Source organism: Enoplosus armatus, chromosome 18 (genome assembly GCF_043641665.1).
Source record: "Enoplosus armatus isolate fEnoArm2 chromosome 18, fEnoArm2.hap1, whole genome shotgun sequence".
NCBI lineage: Eukaryota > Metazoa > Chordata > Actinopteri > Centrarchiformes > Enoplosidae > Enoplosus > Enoplosus armatus.
The window spans coordinates 6,308,268-6,325,220 of NC_092197.1; the positions used below are offsets into that span (position 1 = coordinate 6,308,268).

The 16,953-nt window shown below is 41.0% G+C and overlaps 1 protein-coding gene across 1 annotated transcript; it reads right to left on the reverse strand.

The window, feature by feature from the left end:
• Positions 1-881: 881 nt before the first annotated feature.
• On the reverse strand, positions 882-15,302 carry pdcl (phosducin-like). Its single transcript, XM_070925080.1, has 14 exons — positions 15,177-15,302; positions 15,007-15,090; positions 13,321-13,437; positions 12,121-12,261; positions 11,883-12,026; positions 10,459-10,640; positions 9,458-9,541; positions 8,746-8,992; positions 7,639-7,925; positions 6,885-7,032; positions 5,821-6,175; positions 3,008-3,192; positions 2,543-2,724; positions 882-1,969 (listed from the first exon to the last, which is right to left on the reverse strand). The coding sequence occupies exons 1-14, from the start codon at positions 15,181-15,183 to the stop codon at positions 1,406-1,408; spliced, it is 2,727 nt and encodes a 908-aa protein (XP_070781181.1). The 5' UTR covers positions 15,184-15,302; the 3' UTR covers positions 882-1,405.
• Positions 15,303-16,953: the final 1,651 nt, after the last annotated feature.

The window sequence follows — 16,953 nt, forward strand, 5'->3', positions numbered from 1 at the left end:
CTGTCTTTTTTCATACAAAGGAAAGTTGGCGTCTTGTGGCCAGTGGGGATAAGTGAAAACTCTACTGTGTAATTTAAAGTAATTGAATAGTGAGTTTTGATATGGTTACAGAGATTAGCCCTAGCCCTGTCTCTTCCTGTTCAGTGATTATTGAGTGGACAGGATTGGATGAGTTATCCACAATCTGTTAGACTAATCACCTCTGGGGAATTTAATGAACTGGAAAGGAGCCTGTTGTCGCCATACACATGTATGTATTACTGGTCATAACTCTTCTTTTATTCTCTTTTTAAGGCACATATTGAATAAACTGGCCAGATTACATTTCACTGTGATTGTACCTCGTATGATTACATGTGACAAATACATTTGATTGATTGGTTGCTGCTGGTGAATCATCAGAGTAAGCTGAATTGCAGCAGGTTAAACCTGGCAACTCATTTCATTACTTCCTTTGTGGTTATGTGGACTTTTTTCTCTTAATCTGTCAGTGACTTGTGTCGGACTTGTTTCAGGAATGATAGTGATGATAATAGGATAATTACAGATACTCTGGCTACTCAGTGTACCCACTAATGTAAATTTGGCTACTACAAATTTCACGGTGTTAACAAATAAAACCATTATTTTTCAAGTAATTCAGACTATTTATGTCATGGGTATTGATCTTTTTCACAGCAGACATTTTGACTTGTCATAGCAGGACTGGGTAATAACTATTATCAGTGGGTTTGTTACTACAAGTGACTCCTTTCAAATAACTCAACTCGTCAATTGATCCACTGTTGGTATAAAAATAGTAGTGTAGCTTTAACATTCCTGAGCTCCTTTTTGTTTTATTGTCTGTCATTCTGATGAATAAAAATACAACAGGCAATGAGTCCAAACATTTGTTTATTTTTCCCACTATTTGAAATGGTACAGCACATATAAAAGTTATAAAATTAACTAAAAGTCAGTTTGGGCTGAAGGTTTCGTATTCTACAGAGTGAAACACATTAAATACAATGAAGATGCACATGGAAACAAAACAAGGTTTTAACGACAAAGAATAAATAGTTGACAGCGATAGCTCAAACAAAACATTTAACCTACATCATTCTCACTGTGTATAACAACAAAATCTCAATATTGATCATATCTAGAATTAACTCTTATTAAATATATAACTCGTGTTTACGATGGATTGATGTCATGATGAAACTCACTGGGTCGTGATGTTGTGTGTGCATTTACTTTTGGCTTCAATGCTGGCTGTATGTTGTTTTGTGAGTAGTAACATGACAATCCTGGTCTCAGCCCGTCATCACTACGGGGGTCCACATACCAAAAAAAAGATCTATAGTCCATGCAGACTGTGTATGCACGTTTCCCAAGCATAAAACACATGTTAGATATTGTGGCTCTAGTCTATATCAAGGTCAGAGTCCTCATCGCTCACAGTGTTCTGTATGATGGCTCCGTTGCGAACTGTCTTCGCGATGAGGGGGGGCTTGTCAGGAAGCAGGCCGTACTCCTGCAGCAGGGCCTCCACGTCTACAGCAAAGAAGTCTTCCCCGAGCTGGTCTGTGACCCTCACGAAGTTCCCGATCAGGTCCCCTCCTTTGTAAACGAGCAGGGCAGGCAGAGCGCTGTCTCTGAACAGTGCGCTGGTGCTGATGGCCGAGCTGCGTACGCTGCAGAACTTGACCAGTGGGTATTCCTGAGCAAGACACATAAGGCTGCCGCTCATGGCCTCGCAGCCCGGGACATCTGGCTCGTAGATGTGTATCATGACCAATGTGCTTTTGTCCTCCTTGTCCAAAGCCTCCAGGAAGTCCTCTCCGCTATTAAGATCATAGACCTGCGCAAAGCGTTTGCCACGGCAGAGCTGGCGCCGCATCTCCTCAATGCGCTGCATGCGGTAATGCTGGAGGAAGTCTTCATCATCCTCCTCTTCCTGGAGCATGTTGTACTCTTGCATGGTCATCTGTAGACAAAGAGGAAAACACATACAGTTGCCGAGAGTTAGATTAGAAGATTGACACCACTCTTATGGCTGTGCGGTAAATATAACTCTACAACCGGCTTAGCTCAGCACAAACACTGGAAATGGGGTGGAACAGCTAGCCCAGAATGTCAAAATTTTCCTTTAAAAAAAACATACAGATGCTCTGCTTAATCCAATATTTATTTTGGACTGTTAGATTGCTGGTCTCTAAATTGGCAAATTACAACTCTACTGATAAACGTATTCTCAGGACACAAAATATGTGTATATGTCGAATAATTGGCAGGTGCATTAATGCAAATTGAAATAAAGTGTGTCACTAGGTTCCACAATTAGACTGTTAGAAAATAGAGGCGCAGGAATTCCACTACGTTAATCAGGTTGTCTTTAATTAATATCTTGTCTATATTTAGCCTTTTCCCACAGCAAGTGTTCCATTAGCAGGTGTGGCACCACTGCACTGCCAGGATGGTGTGAGGGACGAGACATTTAAGCTAAGGGAGCTTTTCACAAGCATTTCTTTCCCATGTATTTTGTCTCCAACCTACTTACTTTGCCTTTGATTTTGTCCTGCAGCTCTTTCTGTTTCTCTTTGTCTTTTTCCAGGTCGAGGTCAGAGCGGCAGGTCATTGACAGCTTCTTGATCAGTCTTTCCATCTCGTTCTTCTGCTCTTGTTTCTGCTCCACCTCCAGTTGCTTGTACTTCCTCCAGTCATTGATGACACCCTTTGGTCCTGAGAAAGAATGGCTAGTGTTACTGCCATCATGGTAACTACTGATAATATGTATCGTGCTCTAAATAAGCGTTATGTAATTTAAATATCTTTGATACAACAATGTGTTAATAAAACTCTTCAACACTGCTGTTTATTGAAATTTCTTTGGTGATTTTACTGACACTGCGGGAATGATGTGAAGCATGGTCACTGCAAATCTTGCCCTCTCATTACCTGCTGTTAATGATGCACAGTGGTCTTGTCAGGGCTTTTTTTGGTGTGTACATGCTTGCATTAGTACCTGTGTTGATAGCACTTCCATCAGCGCTGTAGTCTATCTCAGGCTCATTGACGTTAGCGTCCCGGATGGTCTTGTTCTCCCCATCCTCATCTTCGTTGTCGCTGCCTTCGTCCTCGCTGCTGCTGTAGTAGTACTGCAGCTTCTCTCCCAGGATCTTGTCATCCAGAGTCGTCATGACAATGGCTCACCTGAGGGCAGCAGTTATTAATATGTTAGATGGGGCACTGATGCAACTTTGTCCGGACACAATGCTAAGCTTAATTATGTTTTATGGTGTTTTAATCTCTTTAATAACATGACTGTATTAACAAAACATCAATATGACCTAATCCAATACATTTATTCCTTAAATTCACAGATTGTATTTAAATAAGCACACCAACCTCCATTTTGTTGGGTAATTTGACTCATAATTTGCAATAGCAGTGCTGTTGACAGTGAGACAATACAACCATTTGCTTTATCTTTAAAGCCTCACAGATGAAACCTCCACAGATTAACAACAGTTTTGTCTCATAACAGTCCAGCAGAGCACATTAGTCAGTGGAGCATAATAATCCAGATTGACAGCCATCCAAGCTGTCATAGGTCGGATAGAATGGGCTTATTTCAAAAATAGGACATCCAAACTATACATAGCTTATACTAAGTGTGTCAATTGACAATACTTGGGCTAAGAGGCCTTTAATGATGCACTGAGCCGTATGTAAGCTAACCCATGTGCACAGATGGAGCGACAAGGCGACAAGGCGGCAGACCCCCCCCCCCCCCCCCCCCGATAAATCAGTCTCACTTTTGATAGTGGCCAGGCAGCAAAATGGAAGCTAATAATATGCCGAACTATTGTGTACAATTATTTTGTTGGTTGCCATTTAGTGACAATACAGACATAACATCTCTCTATGAATCCAACACATGTAAACGGTAGGAGTGAAGGCCTACAGCCAACACCTACTTTGTCTGAGAATCCCTGCCGATGTGACAGCTACGATAGCTAAGTCAGCTAACTACCGTTAGCAAGCTCTTAGCTGGTATTATTGTTACTTCCTTAAGTATCTAAACGCTACTGGAAGAAGGATAGAGACAATCCAATTAGCTTGTTTATTAAGTAGGACACGGGCCGAATCACTAGGCACTGCTAGCGTTTGTGAAAGTGAGCTAGATTAGCGTTAGCCAACTGAGTTAGCTTTTCTTACACGGACTTCCTGTGACAGTCAGTAAACACGAGCTAGCCATAAACAGTGTAAACGTTAAATGTATTCTAACATTGTATATTGCTATAAAAGTATACAAAATTCCCATTACTTGTGAAAGATTGGTTTTGATCTTACCTTGATTATATGACCAGCTAATGTTAGTAGAATATCACCAACTCCCACTGGTTACTCTCCAGCTAATCTGCTAGTTTAGCTGCCGCAAACAACTCTGCCGGAGTATGATGCCTTCAGGGTTCACGGAGATGTCGTAATGTCGGACATAAGTGCAAAGAGAACCGACATTTAGCTCTGAGTTGCGATTTGAGCTATATCTATGGTGTGTGGACGGACATACCGGAAGCTCCGTCAGTGATCAGTGCCGCTCAATCTATGATATTTGTTACAACATTGTAAACACAAATATAGCACCAAATCCGCACATTTGAACTTCATTTTATTAGTTACTACTGAATAACTCAACCACACCCACAGTCACTTAAAAATACTAAGCTGCACAGTTCACTCTGGCGTAAGTACCATCGAAAATAGTATTTAAAAGTATGATATGTGATATTCTAAAGTGATTTTGCTGTAAATTGAAACTTTACCGAGAGCACTTAAAGGCAACACGATACTGCGGCTCATCCCACTGACAGAAATTGTGGGAAAATGCTGGAAGCGTTATAATGCAGTTCCCATCTTCACAACTAGAGGGCAATATAACTATAAAATATAAAACATACTACTTGTACTACTGCTACCACTGCTACTACAACCACTGCCGGCAGGCTCACCAAAATTGCCACATGAAACATTTTGACTTAATCATTACTCCCTTTTTTGAAAAATATTTGTACAGAAGGTTCCATGATACCAATTACCAGGTTCACTCTCCCTTTGTTAATGCAAATCACTACAGAATTAATGAATAATCTGAAAAGACAGATGGCACACGTGTGAGGTCAAATATCGTCAAAAGGTGTCTGTCCTAATATACTTAAATATTCTAAGCTATGAGGTAACGTGCTTTGGTTTTATGTGTTTTTTAATCTTGCTGTGCATCCTGTTTATTGAAAAAACATATACCCTGCTATCAGGTGAGTCTTTCTTCTGTTTCCGTCAATACTCGGCCTCAAACCAAAAGAAACAATTGATTCACAAGAAGCAGTGGGTGAGAAGTCAAAGTGGGAATAGAGACTCATGAGAGAATGGATGGTCAAAAGAAAGATTTTAATCACTGCAAATTTAAATGAATGTCCATAGTTTTATTTCAGTGAATGGTTATATTGCATTGCAATAACTTCTTTTCAAATACACACAGTACATACCTTTATTACTGGGCAGTGTGAACATGTATTTTGATGGTATTTAAGTCTTCAGGCACAAACACTGATGGGTTTGTGTGTGTGAGACAGAGTGAGCAAGTTAAGGAAGGCATAAGTTTTCATACTGAGCTCTGAGTCCCGTGTGATTCTCCAGTGATGTTCAAACAAGCATTACTGTATGTTCTCCACACAGACAACTTCAACACTTGTTTGTTTATTTAGCAGCCGCCTCTTTTACCTTCATATAGGGATCTCAAACCATAAACCTCCAGTATCTGCAAAGGGTCATAGCTCATCAGTCCTTAGTTTACTGTCAACATTTCCTCTTTTCGATCGCTCCTCTGGTGGTACTTTAAACGCCACGTACGGACATGTCTTGGTGTTTAGACAGACCAGCTTCTTCAGCGTGGCAGAGTTCACTATGTCATAGCCGACTTTGCCTCCAAAGGTGCTGGGCTTCCAGTAATCTGGAGAACATATAGGGTTTCCCAGCAGGCCTTTAAGGGAGAAGGGGGCACCCATCTCCACTATGCTCTCTCCAAATATGGCCCCTGGCCGTGTTTGCTCCAACATCATACCAGGATAAAATTCAAGAGCATCAATGTCACCATACAACTCCTCAAGCTCGCGGGCTATCTCCTCGTTATCTGTAAATGGTAATCACACGTGTTGCACAGTTAATATAAATATATAAATAAATATAATACAGTGCATCAAGGACTCATTTATAGGCTTTTAGCTATGCCAGCAGCATGGCACTAGGAATGGCAAAGTTGGTTGGTCCAGACTGAAACATTATTGTTTCAACTATTGGATGGATTGCCTTGAAATTTGGTACAGACATTAATTCCCTCTCAGGATGAATTATAATAACTTCGGTGATCCCATACTTTTCATCTAGTGCCAGCATTAGGTCAGAATTTCAATTTGTCCAATACTTTGTTTTATGATCAAATACCTGCAAATCTAATGACAGTCCCATCAGCCTCAGCTGTACTTTGTGTTTAGTGCTAACAAGCAAATGTTAGCATGCAAACACACTAAACTCAGATGGGTTGAGTCAGTCAGTTGACTCAGAGCACATTCAGTGCAGTGAAAGTAAAGCAGTGCAGAATAAATGAATTTGATTAAAAGATGTCTTCCATTGCTACCCCTGAGAGGACAGCAGTGGAAGACATTGTAATAGAAACTGATAGCACTGGAGAATAGTCTTTAAAAATTCCCTCAGAGGGAACGGACGCCATTTATTCCAAGAATGTATGTTTGGCTTCTCTCACGTACTTGTAAAAGTCGTAAATAACATGCTTTGAAGGTTGCATTTCGTGTTGTGTGGTCTGTACACAGAACTGTTCTTACCAGTGAATTGTCTGAACGACGTATACGGCTTAAGGTTAAAGCGCTTCCTGTACTCATTGAAGGACTGCATCCGGAGTTGGCGGGACTCCTTTATGGTCCCCACAGCCACTCGGGTCACCACAGCATTGATGTTATGGCCACCGCCAATCTGTAGGACAAAGGTTTATGAATTAAGTGTCTAATATAAAAAATGACATTATTCAAAATACAAAGTGGATGGAGATTTTAAAATTTGTGAGATGTTTAGTATATTTAGACTGATTTAAATGCCAGGTGAATACATCATTTAAATATTTAAATGTTCGATATGAAACGTGCAATAAAACAGGCACTGAAATCTGCCCTTCATATGCAAACTGAATATAACATGTTTTGTTTCTGCTTTGCTTCTAAAATCCTTTCATTACTGGGTTTGTAATGTAACCCAAATAACAGGGCTAAATGATGGTCAGTTAAATTACATTTTTAAATTAAATAAGGGTTTCTGTCCTACATCACAGTGATGAATTATCCCTAAAGAATTTCCCATTTCATTATCCTAAAAGTAATTCATTAAACAGAGCACTTTGGGGACAAAATATTGCAAATGAAATAATTTCAGAGACACGAGCATGCTTGAAAGATATTCCCTGTTTTTCATATCCCTGCAGTATTAAGCAGGAGTGCCATGTCAGCATGCATAGATGGCTTCTTGACAACTATAGCAGCTGATGGAAAAAATTGACTTTATTATGTTATTGTCTATGTGTGTTACCTGGCCAGAAACTTGCCGAGAGAAGGCATCCACCAGCTTCTCAATGCCGTAGTTTGTGAGAACAGAAGTGTTGAAGAGGAACTGTGAGTAGGATAGTTCATCTCCGTTTATAAAGAAGCTGTCAGGCATCAAAGGGTGCCAGTGGTAGAGCTGGCTGAACTCCAGAGCGATACGGTTCGCATACTGGAATTGGGAGTTAAACAGCAGGGTGGGATCAAACTTCAACTGCAGCAGGTATCCACTGAGGTGCTGCACATACTCCTCTATCACTATTTTTATTGTTGCACCTGACAGAAGAGACACAAAGAGGCAGGGCAGATAGATTAAACCAGATACAAGTCACGACTGAACAGGTTCAAACTCAAGTTGAGTCAAATAATTGAATAGAATTATCATCCTTGAGTTTATGTGTAGGTTTGCTGACACACTGTTGACAAAAAGGTGAAGTAGACCAGCACTGTAAAAACACACTTTAAAAAAACTCAGAAATTAATTGTAGGAATAGTTCAACATTTTGGGAAATAATAATTTCTGCTGCCAATAAGCTTTGGCAGCAGAAATAAGCTGCTGAGAAAATAGATACCACTCTCATATCTGTCAGTTAAGTATGAAGCTACAGCCAGCAGCCAGTTAGCTTAGTTTAGCATAAAGATAGAAAACAGGGAGAAACAGCCACGTACATGTTATATCTTGTTAGTTTCATCCGTACACCAACCAAAGTGGTTTTACAGGGGTTATGTACTAGACAATCTCTTGTCACTGAGTGTTGTCGTAACCATGAGGTTGCTAAGCAACCAGCAGAGACTCCAGAAAGTTCTTGTACTTGGCCAAGAAAGAGTCCAGCACATAATCCCTCGTAAAACCACAAATTGTTGTTTTTACATGTAACTAAACAAGATTAGTTAATCAGTGAGCTTTAGAGGTGATGGTATGTGGACTGTTACTGTTTCCAGTCTTTGTGCTAAGCTAAGCGGCTGCTGGCTGTTGCCTTATATATAATCGATAAGATATGAGAGTCGTATCAATCTTCTCATCTAACTCTTAGCGAGACAATGAGTGTATTTCCCAAAATGTCAAACAATTCCTCCAAAACTGTGTCCAGCTCACCAATGATGATGAGGCGTGTGGTCTGGAAAAGCTGTTCATCATCCCAGGTGGGGTGCTCTGCCTTCAGGATGTCACATACTCGGTTATGTTCTCTCAGCCACAGCGTGGCGTACATTCCCAAACCAGGGAGGAGTCCAAACACTTCCTGACCAATAGCCATCTGGCTCTCAGGAGGGACCCCAGGGGGGTAGCTCATCCTAACGGGTGCATCAGCTACAGAGGGAGGGTACATCTCGCCGTCAACTAACTGATGGGAAAAATAATAACTAATGATTATACACGTATAATAATAACAAATAAATGTGGAGTAGGCACGCCAGAGAACGCTTGCCTAGGGCACTGAATGGGTTAGGTCCACCCCTAATTATACATTATAAATCAATGTCAAATCAATGTATCTGTTTTTCCCACCCTCTCCACTTTATCTGACAGTAGTGCACTCCATATTCCTGCAGCAGCATGTCATGTTAAAAAGTATTCAGTATATTTACATCTGTGACATTGCTTCTCGGAGTTCATGATTAAGGCAACATCCACAGATTAAGTGAAACAATAAAATATTGACAGCACCGTTAGTGAGTAACTGTTTGACTAATGAAAATTACACAATATTGTTTCACTCCGCCCATGGAATGGAAATTATTTGTCCCGATCTTGATCAACATGTTGAGTCTTTGTTCACGTTTTCTCCATTCAGTTTTGATTCTTTCACCTGATACTTGAGTTTTCCGTCTTTGTGAAGCCTGAGCTGGAGCTGACGTTCCAGGTTGTCTCCATAAATGTGTCCTGCATCCACCTGTATGTGTCACAGGACGAGACAACAAATGAAGTGAGAGAATGAGAGGAAATATATAAAGGCATGGCTAAATATTAGTTGTGACATTATGATTTACACAATTTCTATATGTATTTCTAGAATAAATCACAATTTTATCTCATCGATATCAGCCTACTGTTCACTCTTTTAACACTGTATCAGAGCTGCATTAAGTTACTGGCAGTGCAGACAAAACATTGCCTACTACTGCTGCTTCATTAAAACAACGTGAGTTTGCTTGGCTGTGGTGTAAATGGATGCACCAGTTGCTCCTCTCTTGTATTTCTGAGCAGCTGCTCAGAGTGGGACTGAAGTGGGGCTGCTTTAAGCCTGTTACGTTCTTACCTCTCTAACAGAACCTTCTCTGTTGCATTACCAGATTAATGTTCCTCTGTAGGTCCATAAAATTGTGGTGTTCCCCAAGGGTCTATCCTCAGCCCACTGTTGTTTTTAACTTACATGCTCTCCCTCAGTCAGGTGTTACAAAACCACGATGTCCTCCTCAATTGCTACACAGATGACATGCTATTATATGTCCCACTGCAATCCAACAATTCTAGCAGTCCAACTTATCTTGTCTGTCTTAACGACATGAAATACTGGATGTCCCAGAAATCCTTAAAATTAAATTATGATAGGTAGGTAGGTCATTTCTGTCTCCTGCTGATTTACATAGTTGTACATGGTTTTACTTTTTAACACTTGGACTACTGCAATGTACCTTTTTATTATCATTTAATATGTAGAAAATGATTTAATCTTTCCACTTTTTCAATTTTATGTTTTTATCTACTTTGTTCTTACGTTTGATTTTTATACTCTATCTTTTCTTTCCATTGGAAAGCACTTTGTTAGTATATTATCATTACATGGACAAAAGCTCTCAATGCACTAACCCCATGCGCAAGAGCCTTAGTGTAGCCCAGACCCATGCGATTGTAGGTCTTAAAGAACTGGTGGGTGAAGTGCTGTGCAAAGAAGGCGAACATGAGGTTGGAGCCCTGGGGGTCAGGTCTGAACGTCCTTCTCTTCAGCAGCCTCTCAACCAGCAGCTCAGGGTCAGGCAGCAAAACCTTGCCTGAACAGAAAAACCGCAGCGTCAAACAAAGCACAGGGCAAAACACAGATAGACCATGCCTCTAGTCATAATAATGAAATAGTGCGTCTGTAAAAACAGTACTGATACAATTAACACATCACACTGCAATACTGAGCTATCCAAGGTCAATAATCTGCATGCATGTCGCCGTGGTCAAAGGTTTAGCTTCAACTAAAACAACACTGAAAAAAAGACATGTTCTACGTTACATATTATTGGTACTGTCACACATTTGCACCTCATTATGCATTATAATATCAAAATAATGCAGTGGTGGAAAGTAACTACATTTGCTAATACTGAAGTATCATTTTAAGGTACTTGTATTTTACCTGAGTGTTTCCATTTTATGCTACTTTATACTTCTTCTCCACTACATTTTAGAAGGAATTATTGTAAATATTGTAAAAACACAAGATCATCTCATAAAATACAGATTTAACTGTAATTAAACTGTTATACTTTAAAGTAGCTAATAATTAGTCAAATTAGCTTCCCTTCATGCAATTATCATAGTATTCTCCAAAGATAAGATTTGCAACGTATGGATTTGAATCAGGAACAATCTGATCAAAGAAAAAGTAAACATGATTATGCATGTGACCAGACTTTAGGTGCCAACTTTCTGTACTTGACAGTGTTCAATACTCAGTGCTATGGGCACATTTCAGCTGCTCCAAAAAAAAGTACTGGGGTTCAATACTTAAACAGAGATCTAAATTTAAACCTGCATTAATTGATTTTTTGGCCACTTGAGGGCAGCACAACAAGTTATTGGGTTATCTATTTAAACACCCAGCAGATACAGAGCAACATTAGCAGCAGTCCAACATTCACTCTCCTCTTAGCTCTGTTTTGCTCTCCACCGACTCCTGAAGGAAATCATTTGCTCCTTAGCTGCTAAATGTTCTCTCTGTTCACCAGCTAGCCGCTAACTTTGTCTGTCTGCCTTCAGTGCTAAGCAGGTGGCATACAGTGGGATCATCACAGCTTTTTTGCTGAAAACAGCTGTCCGCTGTTGCCGTAAACAGTGTTGATGACACCAGTGAGAGTAAAGTTGCTGGCACAAAAACATAACTCCATAGAGCTGAGTGGAGCTGAAGAGTTTGGTGCTAAATCTCTGTAAGTTTGTCCCTACAAGTGGCACCTTTCACTGACCCATTGATAACATAAAAATACTGATTAATGCAGCTATAAACTTAATATAAATGAATGGCTAACCGTTGACCCCCATAGGCGTAGGGCAGTCCTCTGGCACTGGGGGCAGAATCCGAGTGTAGTAGCTCAGATTATAGTAGGATTCCCAGCTGAGGTAGCCATATTTTGAATTGAAGGTTGGAGGGCTTGGTATTAAGTTGGATCTAACTGTTCATTTAAAAGAAAGAAAAAAGGTTATTAGATACAATGAATGTGTGACAGCCCTGAATGAATTTCTTGGAAAGAACAGCCGACTCTGGACCTGTTAGAACCAGCCGCATGAGAACGTCCCGTAGGAAGGTGTAGTTGATGATGTCCCAGATCCAGCGGAAATGGGTGAGTATGTAATGCACCACATCTGGACCGGGCTTCAAGAACTGACGCACTCTGGTCCAAAACTCCGCTGTGGTGGGAGGACACATAAAAAAAAACAATCTTCTTGTTATTGGAAGCCCCCGCAGCTGGGAAAGGGTGGAAATTTACTCAGTATAACAAAGTCATTATGTCATAGTCCAAACTCCAGACTTCTGAATCGCCACCCACATCTCTGAGTCGCTCAATGATTCACTGAATGAAGTGAAACAAAACGGTAATTCAATCTGATTGTCAGGCAAGGCAAGAATTTTCAGCATCCTGGGGACAATGCTGGGCTACCAGCCAGGCAAAGGGGGCAACTGCCCCGGGGGCTAAAAACCACCCTTTGAGAGCGGTGAAAGTGAACCAAAACAGTAAAGTTGTGGGCCGGACAGCTAAACAATGAGCTGAAACTCGCTATAAAGCTTGTTAAAACAGAGAGGAGCTGCAGAGTCGGGTGATAATTCTCTGTAGGTTCGTCACTACAAGCAGCCCCTTTCACATTGTCACAGTGTTTCCATACATTGTTCTCCTACAAACATCAATTATAGCCACTTTACTTTATGTATTAAGTATTATTAAGTAAATGTTATCACTCAATCCCATTTCCCCTTTTCCTGTTTGACTTTGCGTGTCTTTTCCTTCCTTCTCCTCCCACTCTCTGCGCAATCAAAACAGTTAATTGTTATTATGCCTGGCGAGAGTGATGTAACTGCATAACTGTCAGCCAAATACATCACATCTGATTAAGGGCTACAGCGTGTGAGGGTTCCTTGTTACTGAGAAGCAGACCGGCAGTTAGAAGGTGGTTCAGTAAAGAGATCAGCAGAGGCAGCTCTGATCCAGATGGTCTCTTCTGGCAGATGCTCCTGTGCCTCCAATTTTAACAAATATTTGGGTCTAGACAAGAAGTCCTAACTCTGTAAGCCAGGAGCTATGTTGCACTATTTCCTGATTTAACAACAACAAAATGAAACAGTCTTTTTCATCATTCTTCTGTCTAAACCCGTTCCCTGTTTTAGCCTATACAAAGGAATAGCAAATTCCTTAAAAATGTAATAACAAGGGAGGATATGAGAACTCATCTCACGAGGATGACTGGACTCACGGATAGTGCAGTTTTCTCCGTAGTAGCCGGTTCGAGTGCAGTCACACTCATACTTGTCCTCACCATACCTCACACACACACTCCAGTGCTGACAGGGGAAATAACAGCATGGGTTCACTGTGGAAAATAAAAAGAACTTGTGTCAAAGACTGTGAGAAAAAACTTACAGAAACTCAGATCATATATGAAGCTGTGATATTGAAAAAAAAAGACCAAATATTGACTTGACACTCTGCTTCCTGCACAGTGGTTTCATTCCCACATAAAACATCTGTCTTACTACAAGATGGGATCACCACTTCTGGATTGGACTTTTTTACGTACAGGCCTGTTATTTAATCATCTTCATAGTTTCTCCAAACTTTCCTAGAAAGAACTATGTAATTTGATATGAATGTTTAGTGAAATAGTTCAAAGAAACAGTAATAAAATCCACCTACCAGCAACTTTAAAGCCCACTAACATATTATGTCTTGTTTGTTTAACCCATACAAAGAACAAAGTGTAAAAACGACAATTTGACAGACTATTTAACTGACAGAGTGGTATCAATCTTCTCATCTAACTCAGTATTTCCCAAAATGTCGAACTACTCCTTTAAGAAGATAAAGACATTTACAACCACACATATGTAACAAAGATTGAACTGGGTGCGTGGTTAACTTTATGTCAATCAAGTCAGCCACATGAAAAGGCCTTTGTTCTTAGAAGCAGAGGGAGGGAGAGGGGTGGGGGTTGTCTAATAGACGTATTGACAAGATACAACAAGCAACAGGTTCATACATGAGCAATCCTCTTAAATTACAGCTTGACGACATATAAGACTGTTTGTGTCAGACGTTTTTTCATCCTAAGATTATTGCACGGATAACTACAAGTTCATAATATTATAGAAGAGTTCAGGGCGTAGCATTACAGATATGCACGCTACTTGAAAAGTGTGATGAACTATCAGACATCCACGTAAAGGGAAAGCTCCTTTGACAAAAAGCATTACTGCAGAGAACATATTGTATATACACTTCCCAGCACATGCAAAAACATGCCTCTCCCCGCCCACGCAGCCCCCATCCTCCTCTGTTTCCTCTCACTGCTATGTAAACCACATGGACACTATCTGATTTATCAGGTCAGGATGAGTTCAGATTCACCTGACATGTACCATAGTACTGTAGATTTCAATCACTGCAACTGGGGGAGGGGGTTACAGGTCAGGCTGGAAAAGTCTGTTTGGGGGGGCTTCACTACTAGAAATACATGTATTCATGAATCTGTCAGTCTGAAACAAGTTAAGCATTGGAAAACTCCATAATTAGGCCTCCCAATAATGTTTTCCTCATTATAATCAACTCTAGTAGAAAATTAAGTTGTCACACATGACCCTAAATAAGTTTTTTTTGCAGTGCCTCTTCTAGCTGATGAAGTCATCTTGGACCAGGAGGAGGCCTGCCGGGGCCTGTCTTTGTTATCAGTTTTACCGGAATGTCTAGAAGCCTGGTGGCGGCTTAACCCGCCGTGCACAGAGGAAGAAGCGAAGGGATAAAGAAAACACACGCATGCACGCACACGGTTTCCTACCCTACCATGTGTTTCCTGCGTCTGACCAGTGGCGGCTCAGACTAACATGCCATTATATCACAATTGCGGGCATAACACCCTGTCCAAACCCACTGACCTCTCACTTACCTGTGTTGGAGGTAACCTCATCACCCCGACATGCAGGCTCCCGCAACAGCAAGAGAAGAACCCAAGCTGATCCTAGGACAGAGGCTTCAACAACAGTTTGACATGAGTGTGTGTGTGTTTAGAGACAGAAAGGTAACAACGCACAGCAGCCAACAATCAGACATACTCACATCTCATTACAGCAGCCTCAGTTCAGGAAGAAAAAAAAAAAACATTCCAACAAATAACGAAAAGTTTAAAAATCCAGCCTTCTTTGGTTCAGAGGGCTGTGAGGAGGAGATCCAGCTATCCACAGACACGGAGAGTGAGAGTAACAGAGCAGCAGGACCAGCAGTCCAACAGGTTAACTCCTGTCTCTGAGTGCTGCAGCCCCGCCGCACTGCGCCTTCACCTGCTGTCACACGTAAAAGGGAAAGTGGGACGGAGACTTCAGCCAAGTGCGTGTCTCCAGGTCTTTGTCGCCCCCTGCTGGCGCGCTCTCACGGTTGAACGAATGAATGAATACTTCGATATTTAATCAACGTCTCGCTGCAACTGCGTGTGTTATATACAGAGAATAGAGTCTTTCAGCAGTTAGCCCCGTCTCTGAGCTCTAATGATGTGTCACTGAAGTTACAGAGTAGGGAAACAGCAGCGGCACAGGTCAGGAGGCCAAAGTAGAGGAGGTCTGCCAGGACTGTGTGGACGTAATGGATGATGTCACCTCTGACCCTGGAATCACAGAAGAGGTGTTACACTCTACAAGACTGTGAAGAACCAGGACAGGAAGTATTATGGTGAGATTAGAAGCGTTTTTGGTATAAATTAGATCACTGTTTCCCAAAATGCACTTTGAACTGTTTAATTCACTGTAAAGCACGAGTTATGATACAGAAGTTGCATTTTTCTTTCCATAAAGGCTTTTGCTTTGGAAATGCCTCTTATTCTGCATCATTTAGGTATTTGTACATTGTATTTTTGGAGTTTCCTACCCTTTTCTAAGGGTTTCCTAACCCTTAGAAAACTCAAACATTTTAAATGAACAATGGCATCTATAGCAACCTTCTCAACAATGCAGAAAATAAACAGATGAGCTGTAGTGAAACTGGCAGAAGCACAACTTTAAAATGTGAAAACAACAACAACAACAGCATAAAGCTTCATCCAACTTTCACAGAGGTGGAACGTATTTTGGCAATGCGGAGGAGAAACCCTGCAGCAGTATCAAGAGGTATGTTGAGAAATACTGCTGCTGTAAAACCCTCACATGCTTATCTGTGATTGAAGCCAGCGTGAGGCTGCAGATCACGTTAAACCTGCCAGATCCACCGACAGATAAAATCAATGCATTTGTTGACGGTGCACAGACAGGTACTGGGTATCAGAGAGAGGAGAAAACCCTTGAAGACATCATTTACATTTCCAGTTCAGTAACTTTACTGTTGGACCTGCTGTTTTGCAACACAAACCAGGACAAGGACATTCCAAAGACTCAAGAAGACATCAAAAGTCAGCTCTCTGTGTCCTGCTGGGAAATTAATCTTCTTCCTCACCAGTCTCAGCTTGAACCTTGGGCAGGCCTCTGCAGAATAAAGCTTTACGTCTATTGTGAATATGTAGTCGATCCTCCAAATTCCCACCCCCGAAATCTTCCACCACTTTTGACTGCTGGTGTTCGCCACTGTTGTCTCCACAGATGTTTTCAGCTGCAACCATAAAATTCTAACTTTTGACTCATTTGTTTAATGACATCCCCTCCGGTCGTCATCGGAGAGATTTCAGTATTGTTTGGCTCCCTGTAAATATTTAGACTTGTTTTGTTGTTGAACATGTTTGGAAATACTGCAGATTGTAATTTATCCTCCAGCAGCACTCTTACTGTTTTTGTAAGTGAAGTAGAAGTTCTGGCCAGCTTGAAAACAACTCGTGTACCACCCTTTAAGATTATATATGCCACATTAGCAGGGC